This window comes from Chiroxiphia lanceolata, chromosome 9 (genome assembly GCF_009829145.1).
Source record: "Chiroxiphia lanceolata isolate bChiLan1 chromosome 9, bChiLan1.pri, whole genome shotgun sequence".
NCBI classification, from domain to species: domain Eukaryota; kingdom Metazoa; phylum Chordata; class Aves; order Passeriformes; family Pipridae; genus Chiroxiphia; species Chiroxiphia lanceolata.
Genome location: NC_045645.1, coordinates 4711236 through 4726132, shown reverse-complemented (window position 1 = coordinate 4726132; position 14897 = coordinate 4711236). Strand labels below are relative to the sequence as shown.

Below are 14897 nucleotides of genomic sequence, written 5' to 3'. Positions count from 1 at the left end.
AATCTGCTTTTCCTGAAATGCCTGCATGCTAAAGATGGTGAAAACTGTTGATGCAGGAGAACAGAGCATGTTTGTCAGGCATCTGTCTCCCAACCACATTCCTTTCAAGCAAGGAGGGCTGTTGGGGAAGTTTCTGCTCTGCAGACCTCCCGCTGCCTTCCTGACTTCGCAGAAGGGTCATGTGAAGACTAATGTGATCAAAAGGGTTTTTTAAGTGTTATTTAAAGCGTGTTGACTGTTCTGCAGAGGGTTTTGGTCGTGGAGAATCGGGCAATTTGACTTCTCATCAGCCGTGACCCAGAACTTCGCTGCAGGGTCTCACCAGAGAGGAGATACTGGCAACTGAGGATTTTTATGTGGTTGCATCACTTGGGTTGTTCTTATCCCTCTTTGATTTTCCTTACAGTGCCTGAACGCGCTGCCCTGCTGTTGCCCTCTGCAGTGTGTTGAGCTTCCTGTGTGGAAGTGTTTCTGTCAGGGAACCGTTTGTGGGGCTTGGGGAAGTGGCCATGCCCAGGAGATGGCAACGAGTCCAGCTGCTCAGGAGTAGCCTTTGGGCTCCATGGAGCTGACTCTTTAGCTATCTGAGGAATGTTGGATGTGATGTATAGTTTAGTGGGACTGGAGGATACCCAAAAAAACCCTGGTCCTTGTGGAAGAGGCATAAAATTCATCCACCAGCAGGTTGAGTTGGGCTTGGGAGCTGCCATAGCACACCTGGATGCTCTGCAGGTCTCTCCGCTGTCAGAGTTGGTGCTTCTCAGGTACCCTCAATACACTTCACCTGCATGATGGATGAAAGCCATGTGACCCTCCAGGGGCGTGTGTAAGCACTGGCATCTCTCCTGTGAGGAGCCAGCAGGGAATGAGGGGCTCTGGTGTGGGGGCGGGAGTGTTGCGGGAGCAGCGCAGAGCCACGGTGGAGATGTGGGAAGCAAAACCTGACATCTCTACTGTTCTACTCACCCCTTCTACTAAAAAGTGTTCCCCCCTCCAAAGTGTAGCCCTGCTGGAGGCCCCCATATACCTTACTATTTCCCAGCTCTGTGCAGAGATTCCAGGGACAGGAGTCATTTGCTTTCCCCAGAGTTGTGGGGCAAATCTTACACCTCGTGTAAGTCCTCCAGCCTCTTTTGCAACTTATGAGTTTAAAAGCAAGCTGGATAAACACTTTTTCTGCATGAAATCAAGTTCTGTGCTTTCCTCCACTTCAAGTTTCGCTGGATGTTGAAATACAGCAGTCAACCTTCCCAGACTTCACACTACTCACCTCCTCTTCTGGGATGACTCTGGTCAGGGCTGTCACCAAGGGCCGGTATGCAGCAGGTATTTGGATGACTCCCTGTCCTGGAATTGAAGTCCCTTTCTTTAGAAATAGACTCACAGAGTTTCCAAAAATGATTCTGGAATAAAATGTCAACAGAGGAGGCTGATCTGGAATAGCAGTTGCTGAATAATTTATTCTGCCGTGAGTAGATAATTTCCCTATATGGAGCAGCCCTAATAAGCTCCAAAATGTAAGCTTTATTGGTTTGGGGGCCAGAGAGAGGGGAGGAAACCACTAAGTTTTCATGAAGTTACTGAAGTGAGCTGAGCTCTTTAAGTATAATAATATTTCTTCAATATAAAGTGTGCGTCTGTGGTCTCCTTAGTGAAATTATATATATATATAAAAAAAAAAGGTGGGTTTATTCTAAATGAGGGCTGTAAAAGTCAGGAGAAGGGAGTCGTCCTGGTGCCTGCTCCTGGGGCCTGTGCCCAGCTCCTGAATGGGGGGTGGAGAGCAGAAATGGCAAAATGGTGTCATCTTAAATTTTTTTCCACTTTGGGGGAGCAATTTCAATGCAGAGCCCTTTTCTGACTTAAAAGCAAGGTTCTCGGAAGGAAGTTAATTGACCTTTTCAGCAGATTTGTTATTGAGACCATTGCCACAAATGCTTTGTAAATACAGCGTTCATTTAACAACACTGCCAGTAACTTAGAAAGTCAGACTTTATCCTCCCTTAAAAATGAAAGGTCTATTCTTAGCGGAAAAAGCATTTTTTGGGGGGAAGAATTTGGAGCAGATTTTCGTATTGAATCTAGGCTGCCTCATTCCCTCGGAAGGCTTCTGAGGGCCAGGAAAATTATAACTAATAAGTTCCCTATAAATTGTAGAGCTGCTATTTTAAGGTCTGGTGTCTCAGGGAGGATCAGGGTGGTGTCCTGCTTCCCTCCATTGCTGCACAGTGCCCTGGTTTGATTTTGGTTCTTGTTAAGCTGTCTGCTGGTCCTGCCCCATGCAAAGCCAAAATGTGGGAAGAAGACAAGTCAGGAGGTTCTCAGGCTTGGTTTTGCTTTTGATTTACGATATTGGTAAATTGAGTTTGTGTTTTGGTCCGAAGATGGCCTGCTCCTGAGGCAGCTCTAAATGGCAAAATATGCTTTGAATGCAATTTATTGTTGCATATTTGGAGACAAAATCTAAAGCTGCTCCCCAGCCTCAGGCTAAGACCTGGAAAAGCTGCCAATGCAGAAGGGAGAGGCTGTGTCTCGGAAAAGCAGGTCAAGAAGGGGAGCAAATACATTGAGAGAAAAGGATCTTCATGACTCTGGAGCAACTTCTTCCACAACCAGAGGGTACCCAAGGAGGAACCCTTAAGCCGGGAGCAACAGGTTAAGGGCTCTGGCATGGGAAGCACTTTGCTTTTAGGGGCTGGAATTATGTTTTTGTGGGACTAAGAGTTCTGTGAATCACCACATAAAAAAGGTGATGAAGGGAAGAGCGCTGCTCCATCTGCCTTTGACTGTGATGAAGTTCAGTGATCCCATCATGGTGACACTTGCATGGAGGGATAAGAGGCATTTCCTAATTAAAACCCTTTTATGTACTAGCAGCTCAGCTGTTGGAAATCTGGGTGGCTCCATTGAAGTCAGGAGATGACCCCAGCTGAGCCTCGTGTGTGAGTTTTGGCATCTCCCATCAGATTCCTTGAGGCAGCCGAGGTGGTGACGGCACAGGGCTGGGTCTGCTCTGTGGCAGCCTCAACTGATGGCACGCACAAGCCCGGAAACTCCAGCAAAAGTGAATTTCCTCCCTGTGGATATTTTCTTTCATGCTTGAAAACAACCCCGCATCTGTTGAGCAAACACCTGAGCTGCAACAAGGAATGTAACCATGTTGCTCCTTGTTCAGATATAGCCGCTCATGAACTCATAGATGCTTTGGGGATGGTCGAAGAGACGTGTTGCTTTTTCTCCCTTAACGTAGAAATGATGCGTTCACCACTTCTACTAAACAATCCACTGTGTATCCTCATCTTCCTAATTTCTCATGCTTTTAAGAAAACTCTTTATATTCAAGATTGCTGTTAGTTATACTGTAGCAGTAAAGAGCAGAGACTTGACAGCGTTTTGCCACTAGTTATTACGTGGGCAGCACATGTTAGCAAAGATGTGGTGAACTCATCCTCTCTTCAAGCCCTTCCTGTTGTTTATGTGGCTGCAAAGCTGGCATTTGGATTGGTTTCAGTTGGATCTGACCTGCTAGCAGAGGAATTCAGCTTGCAAGGCTGCACCTCAGCAGAGGAAATCAGACCGAGCTTTAAAACCGATTGTATTTTTTTTCCTTTTTTCTGCCCAAACCATATGTCTTCAGAGCACAGGTTGTGCATCTGGGTAGATTAAAAACCATTCACAGGCAGGCGTCGGAAGATTGTGGAAGGTGATGTCGGAAAGGGTGGTCTTGGCTTTGGGGCTGGCAACAAAGGCACAAAAACCTGGTTCTTCAGGACTAGGAGGGCAACAAAGAGCGCTCCAGGCTGGGGGAAAATGGAGAACATTTTTGAATATTTTTGGGTAAAGTCACAGATTGAGATTAGTCGTCTGGATCATGCCCTTGGGCCAGCCACCCCCTGAGCTGGGTAGGGGGAGGGAAAAAAACCTCCATTTCAGGCTCCTAGATAAACAAACACCAGAAATCTCGTAAGGGTAATAATGGAAATCACTGGGAAATTGAGTTAATACAAGGGCATCTGTGTAAGTGAATGCTCGGGACAGGGAAACGGCTTTGTCCTTTAACTCTAGTAATGCTGGAGCAGATGGGAAGCGCGGTGTGCTTCACGCATTAGCTGGCTCGGATAAAGAGCAAGGCAGAGGCCAGTTCTCTTGGCTGATTAGAGGTTAACAGGGATAGAAACCAGTGGATTGACTCTTCATTTGCAGGAGGTGTTGTGGGATCAGAGCAGATGGCAAAGAGAGCGTCCCTCCAGCTTACTCAGCTGCTCAGAGGAGCTTACGGCTCCCTCCAGCACAAACAGCCCCACTGCATCTCCTCTGTTTACAGCTGCAGCTCCTGCTTCTTCCCTGGCCTACCCGGAGAGATGATAGAAGAATATTTGTTGTAAACCTGTGGTAGTTGGTGTCTGAGGCTGTAGGTATGTGCGGGGACACTTGCAGACACGGTGCATCCTCTCCAACTCATCCGTATCCCTTTGTTTCCCCTCCTCTGGCAGCAGCTCAGCTGCAGGCATGGCTCCTTCCTGGGGGCTATTAATGGTCTTTGTTAGCTCTGTGAAAGTAGAGGTGCTTTTCCAGGGTGGTAATGACCAGGCAGGGACAGGAGCATGGTGGGGACAGGGAGGAGGGCTGTGAGGGGAGTAATTCAGCAGGAGAGTGGCTGCATCCTGCTGGGACAGCATCATCCTGGACAGCCATCGCCTGCCTCCTCCATCCCTGCCAAGGTCTTGCTCAACAGCAGCACCTTTGCCTGTGGTCACGAAAAAGAATAGCTTTGGGGAGGAGAGAGGATGGAAATTCATAGCAGCTCTGCTCATTGACTCACTGGAAGCCTGGATTCCCTGTTTTGCAAGGGAGAAATGGCAATTGATTCAGCCTTACCCTCTTTCTTTTTGTCTGCCAGTGCTCTGAAAAGGCACATTTTATCTGTGTGTGACAACACCTGCCTAGGGTGCCTCTCATTGAGCCCCTGAATCAAAAGAGCAACAAGAAAAGTGGGTTTAATTGCACACATCTTCAGCAGAGTCTTTCTTGCACTGGCAGCACAAAAGGCCAGCCCTGTGCTGGTTGAATGGAGCCCGGGAGGGCTGGGGCACGCCATACTCTCCGTTACTATCGGAGGCAGATGATTCACTTTGCTGGAGCATTGTCATGTGCAAATGAGTTCATGAGCCCATCTCCTTTCCAACTGCAAGGTCAGGGACTGAGCAATTGTCAGCATCAGCCGGCTGGAGGAATTGATCTAGAAGCCGGAAAGCTTTGGGAGATTTTACTAACCTCCTCTTCCCACCGCCCGAGTGCACCGACACCTTCCTCCCGTGGGTGTTGTCTACATTACAAATATTGACCAATTTTAAGTTCATGTTTAGAAAGCTGCTGTTTCGAGGCACGGAAATGTGACTGAGAATGGCTTATAAATAACACTTGGTACGGCAATTATTATTCATTGCTAGTTATGGCTTTCACACAGTGGAAAAACAAATGGTTTTTCCACTAGGAGCTGGAGCTGCAGTCCATTTAATCACTAAAGAGCTTGGAATCACTTTAGTTTAAAATAACTTTCCGCTGTGGTTTGGAAATTTAAAAAAAAATATATTTGGGTCACGTTAACCTAGTGTATACAACTTGCACTGAGAATTTCAGTTTACCTCATCTACATCTGCTGAGCCCCATAAATATCCCTGCATTCGTTCCCGTTTGGTTTTGCAGAGCTCCTGCCTCTGCCCAAAGGCATAGCTGACCAAACAGAGATTTGAAGTGGGGTTAGTCTGGTTTGAGGTGGAGTCCTGGGACCTGAGCATGGAGTACAAGAGCAGTGAGGAGCCAAGCTGCTGTCTGCCACAGCCACTGTCTGGCTAGGATGCAAGGGGATGTGGCTGGTGCCTTCAGGAAGCTGCATGGATGGACTTTCCATCACGTTGCTCCTAACAGAGGCTGCCCAAAATATCAGCCTCAGGTTCTAGGAGGTCACTTGAGGTTTTGACAGTCAGGTGTGGGGTGACTTCTTCATGTACAGTGTCCAGCCACATCCCACTGGTGGTTCTTGCTCAGGGCATGGATGTGGTGAGTGTTTCCCTCTGCAGAGCCATTCCTTGCCCTGCTTTGAGGTTGCCACAAAGACCAAGAAAAGCCTGTGGAGGAGACAGAGGAGCCACAGTGATGTGAAAAAGTGCTCCCCAAGTTACCCACATGTTATTAGTCCCCATCCTGTTGCACAACAATGCCAGTGCAGCATCCTCAGGGTTAGGTCCTGCAGGTGGTTGCTGTTCTGTGGTGGTTTCCACTCTGGCTAACACTCCGTGAAAGGCAAACGACTGCCACTCCTGGGAAGAGTGAGCTAATTTTTTCCGAATGGCACAACTTTGCATATGACAACTGTGACTTCTGTCTGGGCTGCAGTGTGAAATCTGAGAGATGGCTGTGAGCAGCAGCTGCCAGAGGGAGCAGAGCTGAGTGCTTGGGTTCTTGACTACTGTGGTAGCTGTAGAGTCCTCCTCTCCTTCCCCTGCCTTGCAGGTGTTGGAAGGCTCTTGATGCCACAGTTACGAGAAGGGAAGGGGTTATACCTGGGTTTTGCTTGCTTCTAGAGTCTAAATTTACACCTGGGGATCTGCCTGTCTCCAAACTTCAGGTATTTCAATATAACCAGCTTGAATGTTGGCTTTACCTTCAGTGATCTGCTGGAGGATGCAAGATGAGGAGTCTTTACAGCTGGCCTCGTGGTGGGTTGGAGCTGCAGCACAGGCTAGTGGTTTCTCTTGATGGTTGGCATGTGGACATCTGGGTTAAAGATGTCCAGCTGAAAGACTGTCTGCTATTACAGAACTGGACAAGTTTGAAAAGCTCCTTTTGGTTGAGTAGGTTTAGAGATCAAAGAATTCTCCATCTTGGTTAAAGATGCTTCTGTTGAGGCCTTAATGCTGTTGTCCTAATAGCAAAGTCTCCTGCACTGGAATCCCTGCGAAAGGCTTGATCTTATGTAGCTGTTTCAGAGCCCAGGGAAGTTTTGTGGATCCATCCTCCTCCCAGCCTGCAGGGTTTGTCTGCTCCAAAGAGGAGAATGCTGCCCAGCTGATGAGTTTGTAAGTCCCACCATTGTGGAGCTCACAAACTTCTACAAGACAATTCTTGGGCCTGTTTTAATGTAAATCAGATGTGCAATGTCCTGCAGTGGTAATGCGAGGAAGGTCCTTCCTCTGGTATTTTGTCCCCATTTGATGGGTCAGATGGGTGGGATTAGGAAGGAGATGGACTCGTTGTGCCCTGTGTGCCTGTGAACATTTTTGGCACCTTTCTGTGCTCTTTCTGGGGCAGTTATGAACACTCAGCTCCTTTTGCAACCTCGATCAAAGAGACATCCACTGGGAAGCTTCCGTGGTAAAAGTAGGAGAGGGTGTTCTGGGGCAGGGAGAAGATAACGTTGTTCTTGGGACAAAAGTAAACTCTGATGGGACATAATGAGTCTGTAGTTAACAAGATGGTATTTAATTATTTCTTTTCCATGGTTTTCAAGCCTTGGCACTGTCACTTTGCTGGCAGCAAATCAAACACCAAGTAAGTTTATGTTAAGAACAGAAGATGAAGTCCTAGATAAGCACTTGGCTGTAGGAATGTCTTATATTGAAATGTATGGGGAGAACACGGAGGAGAGTCTGTCTTTGCTCTCAGTGCTATCCAGAACCCATGGCTGTGAGCAGGGCTGTGTTTCTCTCTACTGAAGTGCTGGTATCAACAGCTCCGAGGATGCTTCTTGCTTCTAGGATGCGAGATGAACCGAGAGGAGGGTACAGTGACAGCTGTCCTTTTCCAGGGTGACTTGTAGCCTTTTGGTGATGATAGCATCACGGTTTTGCATGGACCAGGAGTGCATGCTTCGATGGATGATGGAGTATTCACACCATAACCCACCTTTTAGCTACCACTCGTCTCTGAGACAATGATACCCATCACTGCTGAGCTACTGCGCTGTGGGTGCTGGGGTGCAGACCTGGCCACAGTATAGGGTGCAGTGTGGTAGCTCCATTCTGACCTCCTGTTAATGTAAATATTTCCAAATAATGCCTCTGTTCCTGCCAGCTCATCTCTCTCCCCCTCTACCGTGTTTAATTTCTGACTGAACTTTTGACAAATGTTCTGTATAGAGTTCCTAGTTTATCTTAAAGAAACCTGCTGCCACCACAGCTAAAATCTAAACCAACACTTTACTTAGGGCTCGAGTGCCAGATGAATTTGGCAGTTGTTGACATACTGGACGGTCCCATTCGATGTACAGACCCCAGCTATGAATTGTGGGGACTGGCTCTTGGGACAGATGGGAGAGCACAGCTTTTGGGATGCCTGAGAAGAGCCTGGGAAGTATCTGGACAAATTTTCTCTTTTGGGGGGCTATATCAGGCCACAGTTGCTGTATTTTCAGACTTATACCTGTCTGAAACAGGTCATTTGGTTATATGAGTTCCTCCAGCCTTACACCAGTTAGCCTCAAGTGGGGACTGGCCCGCAGTCCCGCTAAAGTAAGCATTTCAAGGCAGTGTTTATGGCCAGTAATTTGTCCTAGAGTGTTTTATATATACGTGTGTATGTGCCTGCGGGCATACACACGAGCATATACATACATACTTGCTCAGGAACGCGGTTTCCAATCCTTTTAACTTGTTCAAAAAGTAAACTAGGGAGAAACTGGCAGTGAGTCGGAGCCGCCTGCCAAGCATTGCAAACCAGAGAAGTGGTAAAACATAAACACTTTGGAGTTTATCCTCGGGATTTATATAGTTTGGCTGCTGGGGGACGGACTTGTGTGGAGGGGGAGGCTCGTCAGCTCCTGCCATGCTGCTCCCGCGGCGCTGAGCCCAGCACCTCCGCAGCCGCGCTTCCACTCCTGGCAGTGTGCGAGCAAGAGGGTAGTGCAGGGCTGTCCATCCCTCCCCTGCTGCTCTGCTGGCCACATGAGGTGGGGTTTGGGTGATGGCAGCAGAACAGGTCTGCTTTTCCCCCTCCCTTGCACTAAAGTAAAAGCAGACCTCCTTGACGCTTAATCAGATTTGAATGTGTTTTTTGGCGCGGCTTTAAAGAGACTGGCAGTGAATAGCTGGTTTTGATGCCATTTATTAAAAACCTCTGGTAGAATTTGTCTCCGAAAGCCTTTGTAAGAGCTGGCAAACGCACAAGGGTTTGATGCAGTTAATGTATTTTAATCTTCACCCCCCCACCACCCCTTTCCCTTTTCTGTCGCTAATTGTAGGCCTCTGAGCTGTCTGCCGCCTTCTCCGGGGGGATGGCAGGCTCTGCAGGGACCTACCTGTACATACACAGGCTTAATAAGGTTGCAATGGCATGGAGAAAAGTGAGCATCCTCTTCAGGGAGGAGGGCTGGGATGGGCGGTGTGGGGTGCCAGGTTCCACACCAGGTTCTGACACAGGGGCACCGGATGGTCCTGTCCATGTTAATTAACTTCCTGGTGCAGCCTCATTCTCCTTGGAGGAATGAGACAGATGAATGGGGGAACAAAGATGTCCCTTTTCCAGGTGCTGGGCAAGTGCAAAGTGTTCATGTTGGACCCACTCAGTAGCTGGATCCCGAGAAGGGCTTCCTGAGGCTCCCTTTCAGATTGAGTTTGATGGTCTTTCATCACTGACTTCGTCCCTCACTTGCTTGGTATATCCACCTTTGGGGGCATTTTTTCACACTTTGTGCCCAAAGGTGCTGCACCCCCTTGCAGCATGGTGAGGACTGTCAGGAGCACCATAAGATTTAGTGTGAGCAATTTGTGGGGCTGATGGAGCAGTTTCCCCCCAGCCCACAGTTTGGGCTCTGGATTGCTCCTGTCACTGCTCCTTGTTTCCCCTGGGTGCAAGAGCTCAGAGCTGTGGCCATGCCCTGGAGCACTCTTCCTGGTTGAGGGACAAAGTTGGAATTGCTTTGCATTTAGTTTACCTCATCAAAGAAAAGCAAACGTGGCCTTTCTCTACCAGCCCTCCCTCACTCATGTGAGTTGCAAATTCAGCGAGAGGGAGGCGTGGATGGAAATGACTCCCAGGAGAGAAACAGTCTGAGAGACTTAAACAAATGGGAACTGAGCAGCTTTGCTCTTCCCCTGAGGGTTTGGCTGTTAAATAAACTCACCAGTGAGTCTGGCTGCTTGTGTGTGTTGGTGCAGAAGTGTGTTTGTACACAGGGGCTGGGTGTTGCTGGGTGTAGGCCACTGGGATGGGGTATTCTGGGTGCTGTGCTCCTTGGCATAGAGATGCTCAAGCAGCCTTGGCTGGCCTTGCCTCCGTCCAGAGTTTACAGGGATGGCTGGGGTCAGAGGGAAGCTCACCTGACCTTTCCTTCTTCTCCTTACCCTCTCCAGGGTTCCACCTCAGCGGGACAGTGACAGAGCCAGCGACTGCAACAGAACCAGAGATGACCTACAAGGTGGCCATCAGCTTCGACCGCTGCAAAATCACCTCCGTGACGTGCGGCTGCGGGAACAAGGACATTTTTTACTGCGCTCACGTCGTGGCGCTTTCACTGTACAGGATCCGCAAGCCGGACCAGGTCAAACTCCGTCTTCCCATCTCAGAAACCCTTTTCCAGATGAACAGGGACCAGCTCCAGAAGTTTGTTCAGTATTTGATCACAGCACACCACACCGAGGTGCTGCCCACCGCCCAGAAGTTGGCTGATGAGATCCTGTCATCCAACTCGGAGATCAACCAAGTGCACGGTAATTCCTCCCTCCTCCCTGGGTGACCTGGCACTGCTTCGCTCTGTGTTTGGACTGGGGTGGTGGTTTGGATGCTGATGGCGGTGGCCTTCATTTTGCTGGTTGTCCGTTGCTGCACAGAGAGAGCTGGCAGTGTCACACTGATGTTAGTGCGTGGGTGTTGGGACCACATCATCAGGGCATCCCCATCCTGCCCTCTGCTCTTATTTATGTGTTTATCTGTCAAACATGGGCTTCAACAGGCAGGAAGAGGCAGAGCAGACAGGCTGGTGGTGCACAAGGCACAGCTCAGAGTAGAGTGGAGAAGCCAAGGGTGGAGGACAACAGCACGGTTAGTCCCCGGCACAGAAGGAGGTGGTGCTGGGACCCTGCAGAGCGAGAGGGGCAGTGGGGATGTGGCTCCTCCATCACACAGGGACACGGTGTCAGCCCCAGCCCTGCACGTTGCTAAGTCAGATGCGGCTGAGCCGGCGGGAGATAAAGCTTTAATCTCCATGGGCGTTAATTTGCCCATAATAAATGAGCGCCGCTGTTCTGACCTACTGCACAAAGGCAGTGGAGATGTGTCCTGGGGCTTTGCGTTTGGAAGGTGCTTTTGACTTCCTCCCCTGCAAGTCTGGGGGACAGTGCCCATCCCTGCCCTGCTACACTGGCCCAGGAAGTAGCCCAGGCTTCAGGGGGTCTCCTGCTGTGTCTTTCCAAGAGCCCAGGAGGTTGCCCAGGGTCTGCAACAATGGTCTGCTCCCCACCGTGCCTGTCCCACCAGCTGTAGAGCAGAGATAATAAACATTTATCTGCCACGGAAGGGCGTTGCGGGGATTAACACATACCCGTTAAGTGCTCTGAAGATGAAAAGCCCCATGTGCAGCCTAAAATATCATCTGAACTGGTTGAATCCACATGTAGAGGTGAGGCCAGGGTTTCACCTCCACTGTAGGGGTGATGGCAGCTCTGATCTTAGATGTTTTCCCCCTCCCTCTATCTGGTCGTTCCTGCTCCTATGTTGGGAGTGGCTTTTGTCTCCTCTGCTGGGCCACATCTGCTATGTGGGAGGTTGTGCTCTAAATAACTGGCTTTTGCAGGGGGCAGGGGGTCCTCAAATTTTGGCATTACAAAAGAGCGAGGAGCTGTGATACTGCAAGGATCTGGTGAAGGCCACTCCCTCCCTGAGCAGATCTGCTGAAGCTGAGGCTGGGCCAGATCCCTTCTTGGCCATTGTTTGAGGCTGCTTTCTCCTAAGGAGATTGAAGTAAAGCTTTTAAGACTCTGAATATTTATTGCTCTAGAGTCAGCAAAAGGCTGGTGATTGAGAGTCTTACAAAGATACAGATGTTGGCTCTGGTTCAATATCTGCCTCGTGTTTTTACAAGTGGTTTTAAAAAAAAACAAAGCAAAAATTCTTGGTCCCTTCAGACTCGTGCAAATTCACGCGCTCTAGCATGCGACTTTGAACCAACAGAGACATGGTGAATTACCCCACAGAAGGTGGCACCTGTCTGACACCCCTGTGGCTGCCCAGCTGGTTACAAGCAAGGAAATGCCTCTGCAAGCAGGAGAGCAGCCTCATCTCATCCTGGGGGAGGATGCAGATCAGCCTTAGGATGATGAGATGATCTGAAGATGACCTATAACTCATAGATTTTACCCCCTTTGAAAAGGAAGGCTCCAAAAAGCTCACATTCAAGTTCAGGGTGATGCTGTCCGGGGCTCCGACTCTTGATCCTGGACAGTGTTGGAAGTTTTGGCCTCCTTGTCTTGCCAGAAACACAGCACAGTCAACTGCATTGCAGAGCTACTTGAGCCCAGGGTGAGGAAGGGCTGCAGGCATGTGAGGTTTTGTATGGGAGAGCAATTTTGGGGTCTCCAGCTGAAGGGGATCCAAATTTGTCCCCCATCTCTCCCTTTCCAGCTGTGGTTCGTGCATTCATAGTGGGTCACTGATCCTGGGATTTGTAATTCTTCTAACTGTCTTTTACACAGAGGTTTATGGGCTTGTGTTCACAGTTCTTGACTGTGTCTAGTTCAGACCCTTGTGGTCACACCTTCGTTCACCTTGGGGCTGGGACCAAGGTGGCTTTTGGCAGGCCAATCTCTGCAACCCAAGCGGTAGCCCAGTGTGTGCACTGGACACCTGAGGTTAACCTTGGAGCAAGAACAGCCTCTCCAGGAATCCTTTATTCCTTCCCCCACCCATTTCTTCTGAGGACAGGTCTATTGAGCTTTATGTAAGCATTGGGTCTTCCCCACCTGCTTCTGGTCACCCAAAGGGCTGCTCCTTCCGTGTTGATGGTGAGCACATGGGATGGAGGAGCTGATTCTGCACCAGGCTGGCTGGAAAATGCCCGTTGTGCAAAAGGATTGTCTGGTTTTGTACAATAAGGCTGTCAGGGATGCTCCTTCTCCTCCTGCAGAGCCTGAATGGAAGAGAAAATTACCAGCCATTGTCTGGCACGCTCGGCTCCGGGCATCAGAGCTTTGTTCCTTGCAGGAGTCTGTAGCCGCAGGCTGTGCACCGCGTGCCGATCTTCCCGGCTGTCTTCCTAGAAGGAAATGCAAACTATCCAGTAATGATGGAGTCTTGGAGTGCAGCCAAGGCACTCGTGTGTTCTCGAAGGATTCAGTCCAAGTAGAGCTCCAAGGTGTGCCTGCTGCTCTGCTCCCCACTTGACCTCTGCCTGCTGAAGTGGGTCACGTTTCTGCTCCCGTGGCCTTGCTGCAAAGGGCAGTGTCCTCACAGCGAGAGCATCTCGTGCGTCTGGCACCTCCACACTCAGCAGCTGGAGTGAGGAGACCAGGGTTGGTTTCAGTGCTGTAGTGTGCCCTCCCCAAGGGGACAAAACCCAGCTGTGTGACTGCTCGGCATGGAGCAAGGCTGCGAGGGTGTCATTGTGCCAACATAAGTGTCTCATGGCTGCTTGGCCTTTCCCCCAGTGGGGTGAATGCTGGGGACATCCAGAATCTGCAACTGGAGAGCTTGAAGCCAGGACTCCAGTGAAGTGAGGATTATCTGGTGATGGCCACCTTGGCACCCTGCTCCCTCCCTCCTCCGAGGGTGTCAGCCCAGGGCTTGCCTTGGCTTGCTGTGGCACCAGCCTGGCTCAGGGGATATGCAAGCTGAGAAAGTGGCTCAGGCCCACCAGCCATGGTGGGACATGCTGGTGGGATTAGGTGGGATTGGTGCAGCTTTGCTGTACCACTGTGAAACCTGGGGCGAACACATCTTCCTGAGGTGTGGATGGGGAAGAGACAGTGATTGCTTTGGTGCAGTAAAGTACTACAGAGAGGGCCAGGAGATGCTGGAAAGGGCAACACTGAGAAAAAGCTGAAATGGGAGTTGTAGACAGAGAGAGGGATATTTTGGGGGCAAAAGCAAGTGAAGGAGGGGGAACTCAGAAGCACCAATAAGCCCTGACAGCAGTGCTGGTTTTCCTGCTCTCACAGCGTGGATCCAACATCCATCAACATCCAGTGCACAGGATCCAAGCCATCCCAAGCAGACTTGGGAGGCAGCCTTTATCTCCTCTGGTATTTTGGTTCATACCTGTAGGGAATGATTTGAATTTATTTTAAGAGGAAGAATGGATCAGTGTGGGGTGTACAGAAAGGAAAGCTGTGTCTCAGATATGTTCCTTGAACTTGGTTGGAATATCTGGGCTTTGGAAGCAAACACTGAATTCTTCTGCAGTCTGTGGCAAAGGAGAGGAGGCTGATGGAAACCACTGCAGGGCCAGACAGTGGTCATTAAAATCTGTAATTAGAAGCTTAAAGACAGGACAGTGCCTGTGAGTCCAGAAGATCTGGGGCTTAGAGGTACCTTTCATGCATCATTGATGAATTCTTGCCCTTCCTTGGGTAAGGAGCAGAAGGTTTTGGCAGCCCCAGTGTTTGCAGCTCTGTAACTCACCCTGCTTGAAGCAGCACTTGATCATGTCAGAGAGTGCTGCTGCCTGCAGCCCAGGAGACGTGGCTGGGGCGGTCTGTCTGCCCCATTGAAATGCCAGCACATGACACTGTGCCTGTGGTGCTCAGCTGATGCCATCGAAGGGCTTGGGATGCTCTTCTCAGCCAGAAGTGGGAAAAGCCACAAAACCTTTGCTGTCACACAGTGCGAGGGCAACTCCCTCCAAGAACAAGCCAGTGTGAATCACCAAGAGGCCTCTGTGGTCCTGCAGGGACTCAGGAGCTTCCTTG

The 14897-nt window shown here is 49.8% G+C and overlaps 1 protein-coding gene across 1 annotated transcript in view; it reads left to right on the top strand.

Moving 5' to 3' along the window:
- ZSWIM5 (zinc finger SWIM-type containing 5) overlaps positions 1 to 14897 on the top strand; it is a 98421-nt gene that overhangs the window by 57940 nt on the left and 25584 nt on the right. The window contains exon 2 of the mRNA XM_032695812.1: positions 10350 to 10706. Within this exon, the coding sequence (XP_032551703.1) occupies positions 10350 to 10706 (357 nt within the window). The remainder of the gene's footprint in view (positions 1 to 10349; positions 10707 to 14897) is intronic.